Raw genomic sequence first — 20,343 nt, forward strand, 5'->3', positions numbered from 1 at the left:
AGACGTAATCGTTCGCTCCTGCGAAATTAAAACTAGCAGGGGGATTCTACACCGACCAGCAGTCAAACTCTCGCGAGTATTGGACCACAGTAACAACTAGATGACCAACATGATCAACGACAGCTAACAACTAGATGACCATTACAATCAACGACGACGTACCATCAGCTTCAACGAACAATTTTCTAATTTGCAATCTACGACATTTGAACTTTATTCTTTGCCGAACCTAATTTTGCCACATTTTTGACATGAATATGCCGCCAAATTAGTAAACTGAAAGACTCAAAACTCAAAAATCAAAAAGAAATCATTTAAAAAAGAAACAACTAAACTACGATCTGAAATTGGAATCTTAATCAACCAAAACGTATTGCCATTGTCATGACTCAAACCCCCATATTTTTGAATACGGTCGACGACGAACTTACTTTTTTTTAATTTTGAGCTCAGTGCCTTGAAATGAATTAAACTCGTCGAAAGTTGCTAGTTGAAAATTGAATTTCGTTCAAAGAAAAAATACCCACACCGGGCAAAACTGTTACCTAATGACTTTCTGTGAAATCAGAACAATAATTGCTATGTGTCTATGTATTTTTCAATCCTTTTTGCAGGGAGGTTGGTTGGTTAAATAAAAAAACATCTGGCTTCTGGGTGCTCTGACTCAATAAAAATATTAACTAAAACTTGAATAGGTTTCTATTTAATTTAGTTACGTCCCATGGATCAAATATAGTAATTAGTCAATTTTTGACAAATTTAGTGTAATTTGTGCATAATTGAATATCCGACGCCTGATTTTATTTTGAAGGAAGTCAATTTTAAACATTCATTAAAAAATATTGTTTTTCAAATTGTACAAGTGATTTTAATACTACTAAAATTACATTAAAGGGCACTTTTCTCAAAATTTTTGATCAATTAATCGTGTAACTCACAAAACAATTGAACAACTCATGTTTTGAAGAAGTTTCAACAAAGTTTGTGACCTTCTGAAAACTTAATGTTTGCTATATGACAGACATGGCATATGACGGTAGGATTAGTATATTTAGCGATTTAAGATAAACAGCTTTTGAAACTCAGATTTCGTCAAACCACTCACTTACTCGTTAGAAAATGAAGTTTCTTGGGCAAGTTTTGATACTGATAATCTTTGTTGCTACTCTTTCAGGTAAAGAAATCTTCATTATACTGATTTAAATCAGAAAGGTGCGCTCAAATCACGTTTTTTTTTTACTGCATCACAGCCCATGACGTTATTTGAACGTTACACAAAATATTGCACCCATCATTTTTCAAAGCTCAGTTTGAAACAACTTGCTCAATTTTTGCTACCGGTAATTTTTGTCCGATGCAAGAAAATTACCAGATTGTATAGAATTTAGTTTTATCATCTTTGCTCTTGCGTAGCATTGGGTTCCTCCCAACCCAGACAGTAGCGAGGGCGCAACCCTAGTTTGAGCGAGCACTGCGTTGGCGACAGTGTTAACAGAACAAGGCCGGAAAAGTAAATTGCAAAAACATCGAGAGAAGAGGCGGAGTGCGGTCTGTATTTTGACAATCGCGTACACATACTTGCCAGTAAGCCGACAAATACTATATCAACCAATCAGAATCGAGATTAGAAAGCAAACTTACGAAATAAATAACTATTATTTTTTATTTTCTTCCTTGTCTCGATTCTGACTGGTTAAAACAGCATTTGTCTGCAAAAAAATAACTAGTATTTTTTAATTTCTTCCTTGTGTCGATTCTCACTGGTTAATACAGCATTTGTCAGCATATTGACGAGTATGAATACGCGGTTGTCTAAAAACTGCTAAGTAACCAGAAGAGGCAGGTGGATGGAGAGATAAATAATTATGAATTAGAGCTGTCTCTCTTACCCGATACCCACTGAGGTCACTGCCTCTCTTACCCGACCCCAACTGAGGTCACTGCCTCTCTTACCCGACGCCCACTGAGCTCACGACCTCTCCTACTCGGCTCCCACTTAGGTCACGTGTTAATTTTAATTAACTATTTTATGTTAACAACGAACAAAAAACAATCAGAAAATGGTAATAGTAGTAGTGTCTGGAAATATTGAAATGGGAAACTTAATTTATAACAAGAAAATAAAAGAGAAAAAATTGTAGCCCCCTCCAGTCTAGACTATACTGGCGTGGGATGGGAGAGCGAACCAAGCTTAGCGTTACTCGTGGGGGGGCGCAAACCAATCTTGCCGTTACTCGTGAGGTGAGGGGCGCGATCCAATCTTGTGGGAGGATGAATTTTCAAAAATTTTCACAAGATTAAAAAAAATTGAAGCGGAAACCTAGGTTCCAAAAACTTTTTCACGTCGCGGAAAATTCAAAAACTTCAGCTCTGCAAATTGATATGCAGCTGAAAACATCTTGGTCGGGATGGGCAGAAAAAATGGTAAATGGTTTTAACAAACAAAAAAGACTTTTCACACGTTTTACAGGATGCATAATTCAATCCCCCCAGTAAAGCAGAATTCAAATCTTATGACTTTAACAAGTCTTCTTTGTTTGCGAAAACCATTCATCACAATAGCTGCCAGCCCCGACTAATAAGTTCAAATAAATAATTCCGATACGGAGACCAGGTCGGAGTAGGTGGCAGTAAACTAATTAAGTAGGCGGAAATTAATCTATTTAAATTTAACCCAGGATACGGTACAGGGTCCTCTAATTGGTCGTATATTATGAAAATCCAAATATAATTTGTGTCATGTTTAAGGCATTTCGCACAATTTAGGGCATGTCGCACAATTTCAAGAACATTTGATCAAAAATTTCAAAAAAAAAACAAATGTGATTTTTTTAAAATTAATATTAAGTTAAAGAGAAGTTATTTCGAATAAATTAACACAATGACATTGGTAAAACAGTTGAAAGTTGGTCCAAGAAATGCGCAATTATTATCTATTAAAAATGGGTTAATTTGCCTCGAAAACAAGTTTCAACTTCTTTCAAAAATAATCGATAATATATTGTTTCGACTTTCGAAGAAAAGGGAAAATTTATTTATGTTTTGGTGGAAATTGTTTAATTGGTCCTAAAATTACATAGACCGAACCGGAAACATCATCGAGAAAAGCATATTATCACCGAAGGGTTTCAATGAAAAAAAGCTGCGCAGTCCTTGGCCGATAAACTCAAGCTGAAATTTTGAGATGCTCTAATTCATTTCAAGTACAAAAACGAATTATATGATTTTGATTTTCTGAACACAGAGGCTAAGCAAAACTGAAATTTAATTGTATTAAAAAACCTGAATCCATCTGAAAAAAAAGTCCAAAAAACTGTAAGTTTGATAATTAAATTTTATATAGTGATTGATTCAAACGGACTGATTCGACAACTTCTAGGTACAAAATTTGTGTGAAAAAAATTTTTTTTTCAAAAGAAATTGCTAAGGAAACTAACTGAGAAAAAAACAAAGGGAGTGCCCGCAGCAGCAGTGCAGGCAGAACTTCAAATATTCCGAATATAATTAATAAATTGCAAAAAAAAACATTAAAAAGCTAAGTTTTGTAACCAAATTTAACATTTATTTTTTTCTATTATCAAATAGTAGTTGACAAGCTATTTTTAAAATAGTTCACTGAATAGTTTTAAAAAGAAAGGAAAATTCATTTATAAAATAACTCAAAAACCGGCAAAACATCCTGTTTGTATTGTCATTTGCTACCCATTAAAACCATTAGGAAACAAAAACGCAAAGCTGATTAAAGAAATCAGATGTCTTTTAAGAACGTTTGAACTCAAAATTAGACAGAGACAGACAGAATGATTTATCAGCGCATCAACAAAGCTGTCAAATCAACAATGTCATTTGCTCTTAAACTAATTTCCTGTTGGATTATTGCATTGGATAAGGGCTCAGATAAAATTCTTAAGCCCAATCTTGACTACGGCAAAAAAACATCGAGTTAATATTGAAAAAAATCATACAAATCATTAAGAGAAACGACATTGATTTTCGTTACGCAAGTTCGCAAATTCCGCTGGATCAGAAAACAAGAATTTAGTGCATTTTCAGCCTTATCGTAGACAAGGCTACTGGCACGTACCATTTTCAGAAGGGATTATACAGCTACAGGGATATCCCAGTGGAACTTTAAAAACAAAACCAACAGATCCAAAACTAAGAAACAGCAAAACTTCAAGCATATTTAGACGACATCTTGATAGTAACGAATAGTAGAAATTATGATCACAAGGAAACACCAAGAATAATTTTACAGCAATTAGACGAAGATACGCAACAAAATCACAAGAAAAATAAAAATTTGCATGTAAACAAGCAGGGTGGCTGGAACATAACATAAAACTCGAAAGCAAAAGACCACTGATTATATAAACAGAGGCAATAGAAAATCTAACACCACCTAAAATGTTTAAGCAACTGAAAAGTTTCATGGACTCAAAACGTCACCTTACACGTTACGTAGCTTACTTAGCCCAAACAGCCGCATCACTAAAGTCTCGTCTGAAAACACAGAAAACATCAAATCATCAGCTTGGAAAACAGAGTAAGCAACTGCATTCAAATTCATAATAAAAACCATATCTGAAAAAAAAAACAGAGGACAAACATTTTGACCGATACTTGGGACCAGCGTGATCCGCAAACCATCAACATCCAGACTTGGAGCAGCCCTAGGACAGTTAAAATGATTTGCAACATAGTCCTAAATAACTTAGTCAATCAGAATTGCCCACCAAATCAACTGATAAAACGCGCAAGGAAAAGACCGAACAATGAGAAGGCAATTGAAAAACTAATCAAGTTACCAACATTCCGTTCAATTTGAACCAATTAAGCCGGTCGACTGCAAAGGGTTGATACCCAATAGCGCGAGGACAAGAAGGGTAATTACAACGAAAAACCGGAAAAGGACACTAGGGAAAACAGATGGCAGGCGAATCGGACAGAGAGAACAGCTTGTACGTGCCCAGTTGGCGCAGACTCAACACCACCACAAAAAAGTTTGGAAGATCTCCCTCATCGAACGCAGAGACCATTACAAAAGAGCAACAACAATCGAGCAAGACAATCAAAACGGAAATCCAAGATGCAAGACAATTATTCAAAACAACACAAACAAACAAACAAACACTTCGAATGTTTACTCAGAACACGGCACAGTCAATTCAAACAAAGCTACCTGACAAAAATCACAAATCAGCGACTCAAGCATTAGCCGATATGGTCCAGGAAATAGAAACCCAAACAGAATTGACAATTGAGATGATTGAACTATATGAATATTGTGAAAGGAGAGTAGATCCAGCACAAAAAAGAACTGAAGAAGCACGGCCAAACGAAAAACTACGAACATTGAGACCGACAAACGTGACACAATCACACCATTTTGAACTCAGCTGTGAGATGAATAAAGCAAACATATTTGCTACAGTGGAAAAATTCTTTGAAATAGAAATTGAAGAAATTACGCCGCACTAAACAATTTTCAAAAAAAGATTGGGCTTGAGCTTCATAACAATCGCAACCCGAACACAGCGAATTATGAAAAAAAATCAGTGAATTTCGTCCGCAACAGAAACTGTGAGGCACTCAAATACTCATATGGAGTATATTGATACAACATACCAAATCGACTGTTCTGGAGGGATGACTGCTTTCTGATTGACGAGAGAGCAGTACTGCCCACACAACTGCATGAGATGATGCTCGACATCTTTTAGTTGACGCATCCGTAATCGACCGCAATGCTTGACTTATGCGGACACTTCTAGTTTCCTTCATTCATCGGTCGATAGTATGGATGGCTCAGAATTGTTGTCATTGCACTAGAAAAAAAACTTATAACCAATACGTGAGAAATCCCTAACAAGCCTAATAAAAAGCTTCAAGTAGATTTTGCCTGGCCGCTACCTGATGATTCGGACCAAAATGCAAATAATCTAGTAGCAATAGGTATATTGTCAAAATATCCAACAGCGAAAGCAGAAGATTATAAATTAATAGAAGTGTTTGAACGAATGAATCAAACACCAAAACGCAGACTAGGAGTCGAACGCATTGTTAAAATTGCCCTTTAAGTTAGCATCAGGTGTAGCTGAGACTCTAGAATGAAACACTGTGGAATACAATACATGTACTAACAAAAAACGTCACAAAAAAGTCCAAGCCCAATTGGGTCGAAAACAAAAAACCCAATATCTAACAAAGCAACAACAAGCTCACTAAACAACTTGAATTGGAAAAACGCAAAGCCCACATGTTTAGATAGAAAAAACCTGTTGAACCCATCACTGCCAGCGGAAGTGATGCATGACTTACAAAAACGGTCAGAGCAATAAATTGTGATAAAGAAAGAAGAACAGCCAAGAAAAATCTAGAACTGACCAACAGAACTACAACACCATCTACTTGGACAGAGAAAACACCAGGGACAGGAGTAAAACGTAGACATCTTTATCTTAAGGACGGTAACCATTAAGTTTAGTATACAAAAACGTACAATTATACGAAGATAAAATCATAAGGAATCGTATAAAGTAAGTAAAATCGTACGCATTGCAAGAAAAGTAAACAACCCAAAAACATTTAAAGTAAAATACAGAACAAAAGACAGTAAAATTTTATCATTCAATCCTCACAAAGCTTGGGGATACAAACACTAATTAAACATCCACGCCCTCTAAGAAACAGCGGATTTGCTTTTGTTTCATGCACGAACCATGCAGGCCTTTGCGACTGAATATTTATGTTGCGTATGAATGCGCATAGAGAACGGGACCATGTTTTTGTTTTTTATACATTGGGAAGTCGAACGCACCCAGGCACGCGGTTAGCAATGAGAATGAAAAATCAGGCCTTCCAAAAAAGTTACCGATAAAGAACAGAGTGAAGGGTTAAAGTAATTACAACAGAAACCAAAAAAAGGATATGCGGAAAAACAAATGCGAAAGACACCGTCAAACGAAAAATAATTCAATACAAAAACCCCAGTTCCCAAAAGATCACCAAAATAAATTCGCAGAAAACAGTCAAAATTGGTACCAACAGTTTCATCAAGTGAGGACTGGTCTTCAACCTCTGAAAACAAGGCACAATCCCCAAAACGTGTAGACACAAAGCAGTCACCACCCCAATTATCAATCGAAGCCACAACTCTAGGAAACCTCGCGGAACTCTGGGAAACCCATTTTTTGTCAAAAAGATCGAAGGAAGACGACCATAGAAGCAACAAAGAAACAATTCAAAACTCTAATAAGCGAAAAATCATCGGAAATTTAAGCGTTTGTGAAATCCTTGCGGCAATAAAACTCAAACAGAAAACTGTTTTGAAAAAAAAATTGAAAGTTCCACGGGGACTAAAAAATTTAAGTCGTAAGGGAACTATAAAATTCAAGATTGTCCCAAACTTAGGAATCAATGTTATATCTATTCAAACTGGTCCACTGACCTTGATTTATGTTCATTTATCTGTTTGCACGATTGAAAGTTGTGGTTTTTCAGACAAATGATTAAACAGATATCGTTCAGTTGTTTCCGCGCATGCGTCAGTTTATCAGTTTACCATGTGGGATAACCTTTTGTTTTGAACGCTAGCGTTCAACCGGGACCTCATAGAATCTTTTATTTGGTTAATTCTACAAAATAAACTCTATCAAGCTCCACTTCGTGACCTCAATTAATAGAATAAAAAAGAGTTTTTCTTCAACCAAGGCATGCTATGACATAATAGGTCGAAGTATATAGATTTTTAAATAATTCTATTGTTTTTAACAGTGTTATTCAGCCAAATTTTAGAAAAAATCCTTTTTGAAGTGCTGAAAAATCTTCCATGAATGATATAGAAGGAGTAATTGATATATGTTTTGAGACTAGGTGCACTATAGTTATAAACAAAATTGCGAATCCAATCGAAATTGTATTAAGCCACCCCAAAGTATTCTGAACAATAATTGGGTTGCTTGATAAATTGAAAATGGGTTGAAAAATTTCTTAATGCATTTGGTTGTCAAGGCATAACAGCTTTTCATCAAGGCATGCAACGATCTCAGCACTTTTCAATTAATTAGATTTGAAAATTTATATATTTGACACTGTTTTTCAATCAATTGATTTTCAAATTTGAAGAATTTGATCGTATCAGGGCATTATTTTGGGTGTCCTACAATTTAATACCATACAATTTAACACCGTACATTTTAACATCTAGTCATTTCACTACTAAACAATTTAAATCCACAACAATTTAACTCCTATTTTCCATTTTAACACCCCCACATTTTAACACCTAGTCATTTCACTACTAAAAATAATGCTGTTTGAATTTCTGATCTTAAACCTTATCACACTAAAATTAATCCTGCAATTAACGCACGCACCAGAATGAAAAACTTGGTTTATCTTAGTTATACATGCTAAAAAGTGGCTTCCTAAATTACTTAAGATTCTTATCGACAAGTTCGTAATTTATTTTCAATTAGACTTTTCGCTAAACCATTATGATCACTAAAAAACTTGATTTCTGACAAAAGTTAAATTCTTATAGTCAATTTATACTTTACTCAAGTGATAAGCAATCGCAAACAAAATTAACACATTACGATTGAGCCTTCTTTTGAATTCACAGTTTCATCTAAAAACAAGCCAATTCTTATAGCGTCCGGCCACCAATTTTATTTCCAGCGGAAAAACAAGTTTACCGAAAACTGGTTTTGCTCAAAAAATTGAGCACATAAATGTCGAGCAACTGCCATTACAGAAAACTCCGAATTAATCGAGACGCGTGGAGAGCATAACCATGACATTTCAGCGCGAAATTCGGATGACCGAAAAGTCATGAAGCATTTAAAAGTTCTCAGCAGCGAGAGATTTACCCCAACTCTCGCAGTTGCCAGTGCGGTTTTGCCAGTTACAAACAATATGGCCGCACGGTTTGCCCTCCCAAGTAAAGACAAGCTGATCCGGGCCGCTGCGCGCACACGTAGGCAGCTAGATGTAAATATGCCGCCCATCCCCGTCGAGCGAATCCTTTTGTGCGGCGACCCCGAAATGCTGAGAGTTCTGGAGAAGTCATCTTTCTGGTTAGCCAATGGAACTTTCAAATTTGCTCCAAAAATGTTCTATCAGCTATATTCAATTCATGTTAGTGTATCTGGCGTTGCGCCAGCTTGCCTTTACCTCTTCCTCCCCATGAAAATCAAAAAACCTACAATTGCTTTTGGACGGTTTATTTGACTTAGCACCTAACAGCCGGGCTGAAAATTTTTTTTTTAATTTTCGATCAAGCTGCTCTTCCAAAAAACATTCACCGGAGCACATTTATTGGGTTGTTTTTTCCATCTCCCCCAGAATAACATGAGAAAAAGTAATGAATAGGATCTGAAAGTGACCTACAAAACGAATCACAAGTTAGCGCTGGCTTTAAAAATGCTGCCATCCCTTGCATTTGAAAAAAGAAGAAAAGAGAGGCAATTCCTATTATATGATCTTTCAAAAAATTCAGACTCTATGCGACAAAAATTGTTTAGAATCCAAAAAAAAAATGAGAAAATTGAAAAGTTGTGTCTGTACTTCAGCTCTTCTTATATAAAAAACTTTGTGCCAAACAGTGAAGTTTTATTCTCACCCTTCCTTTGGAACCAGCGAGATGCGGCCGTGAATGGGATTGCTGTCGAGGGATGGCATTTCGGAATTGAATCCTATTCCAGCGGAGCCCACCCAATTATGTGGAAAGTAGTGGGCAGCCTGCAAGAAGACGCGTCCGTACATAAACTCACTTTTTTTGGTGCATCGAGTGGCCATGAGTTTACAAAAAAACAAAAAGTATCGAGTATTAAATGTCAGTTTACGAAGACAAAACTGAATTGTATTTTTTCAGAACGTTATCTAGTTTGTGTTAGGCCATTGTACAGTTTGTCTTATTTTTGTTTCTTTTGTATTAATAAAATGCAATATTTAATCCAACTTGAACTTTTGTCGGCTTTTTTGAAAAGACTCCCGGAAACGTAACTAGACGCAAAAGCTTGACTCGTTCCATAGCAATTTAATCCCAAGACAACCGCCCTTAATTGCGGGATGCTAGGTGGTGACTACGGGCTGGCAAACCCTTTAGTTTTGCGTTTATCTGCCAACAGTTCATAGAAAGCTGACAAAGCGGTCAAGTTATACGTTTAAGTTCGAGAAGGATTCTAAAAAATAATGATTTTTAGGCTTTTGGCATTGGTTAAACCATTTCCATACCGGCTGAAGTTGTCTGAAAAATTAGACCATATTAGTCAAAGGACGTCTGGTTATTTGCGGGCTTTTGAAGTTTTTTGAATTTTTGCTAGTTTTTGGTTCATTTTGGAATGATTCATTAAAAAAATTGGCAAGGCCATTTCATTTTGGTTTGAAACGATATATTGAATTTATTTTAAAGGTCATTTTTGGTCAGAACTTATGCGAATTAAGAAGCGCAAAACTGTCTGGCTTTAAATGGCAAAAATTTCTCTCTGTCAATGTTTTGATGTTTACCGAAGTCCCCTTTGAAGTAAGTTTTCTTTTCATTTTGGATTAAAACGGTGTTAAGTCATAGAAATAGTTTTAAAAAGTAGCGATACAAAATTGCTAGGGCAACAAAAGGTAGGGTGTGAAACTGTATGGTGTTGAGTTGTTTAGATTTAAAAAGGAATAACCTTATTTGATTGTTTCAACTGCTTTTTAAAACCGATGAGAACATTTTTGGTTTCAAAAGTTGTTGTAAATGTGTAAACTTTGTTGAAAATTTTTCAATTTTTCATTAAAATTCTATCATGGTGTGCGGGGGGATATTATCTGGAACAAAATTTTAAAAATCCTTTCTACAGTTTTGGCCTCATTTCTTCTTAGAATAACTTAAGTTGGAGATTAAGATTGAATAGAACAAACTATATTTTGTGTTATTCATCCCATTAAGAAGTTCCAAGTTGAATACTTCATAACTTAAGAAAAAAAACAATTGCAGGTGAGGGTTTTTTTTAGTTTTGAGATACATACTTCAACATATTTCGGATGGTATGAAAAGCCGACAGGTAGTTTAACAGTAAAGGTCGGAAATTTTCTGGAGAAAAAAACAACCACAACCAACCATAATAGTCCGCCACTTTCTGTTAACACGGAAAAAATCCCAATTAAAAAACGGTGTTTGCTCACAAAAGCAGTTAAAATGAAATAACAGATAATATTATAAACTTAGGTTCATTATAAACCTTGCAAAGAAAAATCTAAATGGCTTGAAAGACACATTTCAAGTCTTTTATAAAGCGTAATTGCTGTGATTAGTATCTTAACATCACACTGAATTGAAGCAGCAAAAAATGTATTTGCTTAAGCTTTTTCCGTCTTGAATCTGATTAGTCAAAAATGCAGTTTTCCCAACAGCCAATGTTTGTAACCATGTAAAAATCTTGTATGAATGGCTGAATACTGTTTCAAAAACATTAAGAATGAGTACTCGATACAAGTTGTTGAGATAGGTGCAAAACAAGCTTAGGCAGTTGTGCAAAAAAAACTTGAAAACGCTTTACTTGTTCATTTTAAGAAACTTGGTCAATTTAAAACAAGGATAACTGGCACAGAATCTTGCGACGTTTTTCAAGAAACACTAAAAATAGTTTTTTATTTTTTTTCCATTTAAAGCGTGGTGTGATAAAATTTTTTTACATATGCGTAGAACATTAGTGAATTGGATACAGTCGACAAGAGTTTTCCTCAAAAAAAAGAACTCGATACAATGGAAAAATTGCATTACAATTTATTGAAACAAATAGCTGAAAAAATAGCCTGAAAAAATTTCATGCATTTGTCTCGGACGATGATCAAAAACAGCCTTAGCAAGCAAAGAGCATCACTAAACGAGCAGAAACCAATCCGAAAAAAGATCAACCTCAATGAGTTGAAAACAAAAATATAGACAATAGGTCAAAATACAAAGTTTCTTTCAAGTTTTCTACGACCCATCCCTCCTGGAACAGGCAAAAGCATTGAAACCAATTCACCCTTGATTGCGCGTTTTGACAAACGACAAACCAACTTTCAACAGTAAAAAATATTTGAATCAAAATTTCAGAAAAAAATTATGTATAAAAAAGTACCTCTTGAAAAGCTTATAAAGTATTACAAATTGCATTTGAAAGAAAATAATAAAGAATCAGCCGCCAAAAATTAGGACGAAAAACATAAATTTGAAAAACAATCTGAAAACAAAATCGTTTTCTCAATATTCGAATTTGAAAAAAATATTATTAACCCACATGAAATGAAAAAGAGTTCATTTGATTTTTCAAGCAATGGAGCATGTCAGCTTTTGAAAATATTAGATATGAGCATTTTGGCAGAAAGTGCGAGAAAAGTTGTTTACTAAGAAAAAGTCTAGTTTCCGATCAGACGTCGCTTGCTCTCAAAACTGAAATAATCTTTTTTTAGTGAATTATAATCGAATATTTTTCACTTTTATAGACACTGACAAAAACAATCGAATTGCATCGATATAAATAAGAGTTGGACTTGAATATATTAAATTCTCGGTACAGCTTGAAGTCCCGTTGGCTTGATTTCCGGCGCCCAAATTGATGTTACAAAAGACTGAGTGCCTAAAATTTGAGTGTGCATAAGCCAGCCACAATTTTAGAGAAATGAAAGCAAGCAGCCCGGGTTGACCTCCATAGACCAAAAATGCTAATCATACAATTCCATAAACCAAGTCTATGAAAAAATACTAATCATACAAGTTTCATACATTTTGCTAATTTTTCTTTTCCATATATAAAAATTGTATAACTAGCATTTTTGGTCAACCCGGGAGAGTATAAAAATCATCTACAATTGAGTCATTACAACATCAAGAAGTGGCGGGGAGGAACTAAGGCGTAGGCTAGTTTTTACGAATCTACAAAACTAATGCCTCCCCGCACCGGAGTTCCATGGATAATAATCGATTATATTGGAAAAATGTTGTCTGAAATGTTGTCATTATAATCCATTATAATCCATTATAATCCATTATTGTGGCAAATTTAGACCACGTAATCGATTATGTGGTCATTAAAATCGATTTTTTTTTGAAAAACAAAAATCCATTGTAATCCATTATAATCGATTATAATCCATTATTTTTGTCACTAAAATCGATTATTTTGAAATAAAAATCCATTATAATCCATTTCATTTTTAGAACTAAATTCAATTATTTTTTGCAAAATATTGCAAATTTTGCGAGAAATTTGCAGAATTTATGCCATGTCTTTTACTACTGGGAGGGGGGAAGCTTGGGGGGGGGGAAGCTGTGGGGGGGGGGTAGAGAAACTGGGGGGGGGGGGAGTTGGGTAAATAAATTCGGGTAAGCTGGGGGAGGGTAAATGGAGGACTGCTAAACTGGGGGAGGGTTAATTGTATGTTGGTTAAAAAAAACTGGGTTAAAAAAACTTATAATTATTATCCATGGAACTCCGGTGGGGGAAGCTATGAAAATCTAATTCAAACCCCTGAAAATTTAGTTTTATTAGGGTTTTGGTAAAAAAACAGTGAAATGAAGTGTTAGTTAAACTGCGATGAATAAAAAAAAGTAGAGACAAAAAAATATAAATTTTATTCTGAAATGTAACATTTTTTGAAACGTAATTCGTAGCAACTGCACTAAACAGGAAAGGAGATAATTTTGAACAAAATTTTAAATTTCAAGAATAACCCCTCGAAAAAATCCATTATAATCGATTAAAAATGGATTATTTTTCCTTCGAAAACAAGTTTCATTTTCTTTCAAAAATAATCGATTATAATCGATTATAATCGATTATATTCGGATTTTATTGATTAAAAAATAGTTTCATTATAATCCATTTTTAATCGATTATAATCGATTATTATCGAAATTTATTGAGACAGACCACGAAAATTCATTATAATCGATTATGATCCATGGAACTCCGGTGCGGGTCCCTCCACTTTTCTATTTACTAAGAAATGGCCGCCTCTTAAAAAAGCAGTAAATTACCGCGAGAGCGATGTATTTATCATTCGAATTTTGCTGCATTCTGATGGTAGAAAAATCGGCTCACATAATCTACTTAACAATTACCGCCACTTCTTGGAAGGGGTGATAAATGTTAAGTAGATCCGTTTTGTGTACACAATTTTGACCAGCTCATAGAGAGCGTGCAAGATATCAAGCTTGATATTTAAAAAAGCCTTTTCAGTCGTGTCCTGATTCAAAAACAATTTAACAATTTTCAGAAAAATTTCAGCAACAAGAAAAATCTGCCTGAAAACTTGCAACTATGCCAATAAAAGAAGTTTGCATAAGTAAATTATAATATATCTAGTAAAATAAGTGTTTTAATGTAGCACCTTTCAAAAGTAAAACCGAATTCACAAAAAAAGTTAAAAACGTTCATAGATTATCTCTGCAAAGATGAATATGGTGCGGGCACTGAGGGCTTAGTGCACAACAAATGGCCATATCCTTCTTTGTTTTATATTGCATGCTCTTCGTAAATGTTAAATTTTCGATGATTTTTATGCTTTTGCTCAGTGTTGTTAATCATGTTTAAATGGAAGCTGGTTATGATACCTCGTCTGTTTTGTATACTACCAAATAATCAGTGGTTACAACCATTAACTATAGTGTATTATGGCTACTGAAAATCATTTCAGGTGCTGGGCCCTGATATCAGCAGCCTTTTTAGCCTTTTAAACCTTTTTAGAGAGCAAAATTTACACAAGCTGTGAGTTTGCACAAACACTGATCGACTATGGACTTGTCAGCTCATCCGACCCGGAATTGCGGTTCAAATTGGGTAACTGGGTGTGTCTGGCTTATCATGAGTCGCTTCTAAACACGGCGGCCACCAATAACAACACAAACGGAAGTCGCGACTACGGAATCTTTCAGGTACACGTTCCTTTTAAAAACAAGAAGTGAATATTTTTGATCAAGTCCCTCTGCGTAATGAAGTTCCTATTTTTTCAGATTTTAGCTGTAGTAAAACAAAATTTGTCGTCTGCTGAACCAGTGACTTAGTAAATTAGTTTCCAAGTATACTCAAGCAAATGCACTCACGACATAGATCAATTTTTACGCTTGACCGCAAATGGATAACAAGACTTCTCGTATCAGGGCAAAGCCCTGAATGTTGCGACTGCCTTTTAAGGTGTATGGAGCAGCAATAAAATTTTAAAATTAAATATAAAAAACTAATAAATTTAATCTTTTTTTTCTAATTTGAGATTTTTTGTTATTTCATCACCCCACATGCCATACAAAGTACGAAGTGATAGATTTTGCTCCTAAAAACAAATCAATTTTGGCAAATAAGCTTCTTTCAACTAATTTGAAACGATTAGTAAGACGGATTGAGTCTCCGCCTAGGCATAAATGGCGCGAAATATATCGTGCGTTAATTGTTCCAAACTGGCTAAAATGGCAATCTTTAAACCCCATAACTACGAAAAACAACCATAGGTGAAATAAGTTTCGAAGAAAAAACCACCCGAGCACAAATATTCTGTTACTTTCGTTACGAAAGTCGTATCAATAATCGATTATAATTGATTTTCATTGTCAATTCCTATAAAATTCTAAGACAAATGTCTATAATGGATTAATGATCGATTATAGTTTTAAGAAAACAAACAGTCCAATATAATTGATATTATTGGATATAATCGGTTAATTTTAGCTAATCAATGGATTTAAAAAATCTTTATAAGCCAGGCTGAAAGTTCAAACCAAACTCGGTATACTGACGGTACTCTTTGTTTTGAGATTGAGATTCGGCGTATATCAATGAATTCTTGTTTTTTGTTTATTCTCTTCACGATAAATTTGTTTAATCTAAAAAACTGAAATTTTCATTTTTTGTTTCTAGCAATTCGTTGAGTTTTGTTCACTCCTCCATCTGATTTAACCTCCCATAAACTCCTATTTTCCTTTTTCCTCGAAATCGATTTTGGACTTTGGGCGGAGAAGTGGGGTTGAATGTGAAATGCGAATGGGTATGGATTTCGACTAGGCGGTACTCTTTGTTTTGAGATTGAGATTTGGCGTATATCAATGAATTCTTGTTTTTTGTTTATTCTCTTCACGATAAATTTGTTTAATCTAAAAAACTGAAATTTTCATTTTTTGTTTCTAGCAATTCGTTGAGTTTTGTTCACTCCTCCATCTGATTTAACCTCCCCTAAACTCCTATTTTCCTTTTTCCTCTAAATCGATTTTGGACTTTGGGCGGAGTAGTGGGGTTGAATGTGAAATGCGAACGGGTATGGATTTCGACTAGGCGGTACTCTTTGTTTTGAGATTGAGATTCGGCGTATATCAATGAATTCTTGTTTTTTGTTTATTCTCTTCACGATAAATTTGTTAAATCTAAAAAACTGAAATTTTCATTTTTTGTTTCTAGCAATTCGTTGAGTTTTGTTCACTCCTCCATATGATTTAACCTCCCCTAAACTCCTATTTTCCTTTTTCCTCTAAATCGAGTTTGGACTTTGGGCGGAGTAGTGGGGTTGAATGTGAAATGCGAACGGGTATGGATTTCGACTAGGCGGTACTTTTTGTTTTGAGATTGAGATTCGGCGTAAATCAATGAATTCTTGTTTTTTGTTTATTCTCTTCACGATAAATTTGTTTAATCTAAAAAACTGAAATTTTCATTTTTTGTTTATAGCAATTCGTTGAGTTTTGTTCACTCCTCCATCTGATTTAACCTCCCCTAAACTCCTATTTTCATCTTTCCTCTAAATCAATTTTGGACTTTGGGCGGAGTAGTGGGGTTGAATGTGAAATGCGAACGGGTATGGATTTCGACTAGGCGGTACTCTTTGTTTTGAGATTGAGATTCGGCGTATATCAATGAATTCTTGTTTTTTGTTTAGTCTCTTCACTATAAATTTGTTTAATCTAAAAAACTGAAATTTTCATTTTTTGTTTCTAGCAATTCGTTGAGTTTTGTTCACTCCTCCATCTGATTTAACCTCCCATAAACTCCTATTTTCCTTTTTCCTCGAAATCGATTTTGGACTTTGGGCGGAGTAGTGGGGTTGAATGTGAAATGCGAATGGGTATGGATTTCGACTAGGCGGTACTCTTTGTTTTGAGATTGAGATTCGGCGTATATCAATGAATTCTTGTTTTTTGTTTATTCTCTTCACGATAAATTTGTTTAATCTAAAAAACTGAAATTTTCATTTTTTGTTTCTAGCAATTCGTTGAGTTTTGTTCACTCCTCCATCTGATTTAACCTCCCCTAAACTCCTATTTTCCTTTTTCCTCTAAATCGATTTTGGACTTTGGGCGGAGTAGTGGGGTTGAATGTGAAATGCGAACGGGTATGGATTTCGACTAGGCGGTACTCTTTGTTTTGAGATTGAGATTCGGCGTATATCAATGAATTCTTGTTTTTTGTTTAGTCTCTTCACTATAAATTTGTTTAATCTAAAAAACTGAAATTTTCATTTTTTGTTTCTAGCAATTCGTTGAGTTTTGTTCACTCCTCCATCTGATTTAACCTCCCATAAACTCCTATTTTCCTTTATCCTCTAAATCGATTTTGGACTTTGGGCGGAGTAGTGGGGTTGAATGTGAAATGCGAACGGGTATGGATTTCGACTAGGCGGTACTCTTTGTTTTGAGATTGAGATTCGGCGTATATCAATGAATTCTTGTTTTTTGTTTTATCTCTTCACGATAAATTTGTTTAATCTAAAAAACTGAAATTTTCATTTTTTGTTTCTAGCAATTCGTTGAGTTTTGTTCACTCCTCCATCTGATTTAACCTCCCCTAAACTCCTATTTTCCTTTTTCCTCTAAATCGATTTTGGACTTTGGGCGGAGTAGTGGGGTTGAATGTGAAATGCGAACGGGTATGGATTTCGACTAGGCCGTGAGTAATGCAGAAAATGTTCAAATAACTTTGCAAAACTTGTTGAGATTACATTACAATCCATACTAATTAGTGACAATGAAACTCAAATGAGTTTTAATCAATTATAATGGATTTTGTTTGTATAGAAAAATCGATTACTATGTCAGTATTTCATGGTGTAAAAATGCAAAAATAATGAATTATAATGACAATATTTTGAATAATTCCATTTTATTACCATCAAAATTGAGTTTTTTTCCATGAAATTACGGTGTCGGTCATGTAAATCAGAAATAAATCTTCTTTATTAAGTTATCATTTTTAGATCTAATTTTCAGTTGAACTATTGCTATAGAAGAAAAAAGTGCCCATTAAAAGTTGTTTTCTTCGCATCCACCTAATTGGAGACAAAAAAATTGAATTTTCTAAACTTTGAAAGTCATTGTTTTACAGTCCGCTAAAATTAGTCCGGAGAACCAATTATGGGGGCGCCCCGGACACTATCGAGCGCTTTTTAGATGATGTTTTCAATATCAACAGAGTGCCATCGGTTTTGAATGTATGACTTCAGACTAACATGTATTGAATGTCGGAATCATAGCGTTAACAACTCGCAAGCAGATTTGAGTGATCAACAGAGCCAAATGCTTTGACAAATTGAGAATTTACAAACAAAGTGTTCTTTAGTAGGTTGTTATTTCAAAAAGATCCAAAGTTGAGTCTATTTGAGAATTTTTTGAATGAAATCCGAATAGACTCGGCATCAACGTTTTTTGCTTTTATAAATATTTAGTTTTTCTGCTTGATTTTTTAAAACTTTTAAAGCATTTTTTTTTCACTGAAGAATCGAAACTGGTCGGTAGTTTAACAGTTATCTCTCTTTTGTGGCGCTGTATTATTTAGAAAATTTATAATTCTTTTTATTATAAATTTTATTGCTCCTCCAAAAAATAATAAATTCTCGAAATAATATTCTCACAGATTGAAAAACATATCAAGATATTCTCAATTAGCGACATTTTGTTCCGATTTTTGATACGAAAGTAACGGAATAATTGTGCTCGGGTGGGTTTTTTTTTCTTCAGACAAATTTCGACTTTTTAACTAGCCATTTTTGACGGATCTTTTATGATATCATTCAAAAGATATTGTTGTCCTGAGCTCAAATTTGAAAAGATATTTCACCTGTGATCATTTTTCGTAAAGTTATGGGGGTTTAAAGATTGCCATTTTGGACAATTTGGGACAATTAACGCGCGATATATTTCGCGCTATTAACGCGTAAGCGGAGAGTTAATCCATCTTAAAATCGTTCCAAATTGGTTGAAAGAAGCCATAATTGTTTTGTTACAAGGAGCTAAATCTATCTTTTTGTAGTTTAAATGGCGTGTGGGGGGATGATTTTCATAAAAAATTTCAAATTTAAAATTTTTTTTTATTTTTATTTTATTACATTTAATTTTTTAATGTTATTATTGCTCCATAAAACTTTAAAAGGCAGTCGGAACATTCAGGGCTTCGCCTTGATACGAGCAGTCTTGTCGCTTCTTTTGTTAAAAACCAATAACGTGGTCATTATTTTAGCGGTTTCTACTTTCAATGATTGTTCAAATTTTTCACTAGTTTTTTTTCTTATGATTATAATAGTCAATTATTTTGCTGGATCAATACCTGCTATCTGCTCAGTGAGAAAGATGTCAGTTTGGTTGGCTAGAACGAACAAAGTTTTGAACCATCTTTTGATTGTTTTTGTTTGAGGTTCTCTAAATCAGAATCAAGTAAGACCTGAGAAGCAACTCTGAGTATTTCGTTGATAACAGAAGAACTTGTTAGCAGAGACAAAAGTCAACTGATAGTCTATCTCAGAAATCTCTGGACTACCATCATGCTTGATATTAATTGTTCAAAATTTATTTTTGCGATGAAGTGTTTCTTTTTCTAGTAACTGACCTTTCTATCCCCTCCAAGCATCGCAATTTTTTACCATCTTTTTTTTTCGGATATCGTTTATGATTTTTTTTCGGTTACTCTTCATTTATACTCGTTTAGATAAACAACTACTACTGGTGCGACAGTGGCTTTGGATACAACGAATGCAGTATGCCATGCTCCGATCTGCTCACTGATGACATAAGAGATGCCACCAACTGTGCCAAGTTGATCTACAGAGTGCAGGGGTTCTTCGCTTGGTACGGGTGGATCTACAACTGCAGAGCCCAAACTGAGACCGCTATTGAAAACTGGGTAAAAAGCTGCCATTTCTGAGGAGGAAATGTCATTTGAATCATAACAGTAACTGGAACATTACTCTATTCAAGAAAAAGGAAGCGGTTAAATTAGAAAAAAAAAAAGAAGAACGAGAGTTTGCTTTTATGATTTTAAAATTTGATTATGGTTCAATGTTAACGGTAAATGAACACTATTTCTCTGATTGCGAAAAAAACTAAAAATAAAACAAATGATT

General features: G+C 34.6%; 1 protein-coding gene across 1 annotated transcript; it reads left to right on the forward strand.

The window, feature by feature from the left end:
• The first annotated feature begins 1,057 nt into the window (after positions 1–1,057).
• LOC134856702 (lysozyme c-1-like) lies at positions 1,058–20,295 on the forward strand. The gene is made up of 3 exons (XM_063872973.1): positions 1,058–1,174; positions 14,718–14,905; positions 19,929–20,295. Exons 1-3 carry the CDS (start codon positions 1,120–1,122, stop codon positions 20,142–20,144), a joined length of 459 nt encoding a protein of 152 aa, XP_063729043.1. The 5' UTR covers positions 1,058–1,119; the 3' UTR covers positions 20,145–20,295.
• Positions 20,296–20,343: the final 48 nt, after the last annotated feature.

Source organism: Symsagittifera roscoffensis, chromosome 1, assembly GCF_963678635.1.
Source record: "Symsagittifera roscoffensis chromosome 1, txSymRosc1.1, whole genome shotgun sequence".
NCBI lineage: Eukaryota > Metazoa > Xenacoelomorpha > Acoela > Convolutidae > Symsagittifera > Symsagittifera roscoffensis.

Bases quoted from the DNA above. Each gene is read 5' to 3' on its own strand.
- LOC134856702 (XM_063872973.1), top strand. From the start codon at position 1,120: ATGAAGTTTCTTGGGCAAGTTTTGATACTGATAATCTTTGTTGCTACT. The intron at 1,175-14,717 runs GTAAAGAAATCT...AAACCTTTTTAG, and splicing joins CTTTGTTGCTACTCTTTCAG to AGAGCAAAATTTACACAAGC. The intron at 14,906-19,928 runs GTACACGTTCCT...ATACTCGTTTAG, and splicing joins GCGACTACGGAATCTTTCAG to ATAAACAACTACTACTGGTG.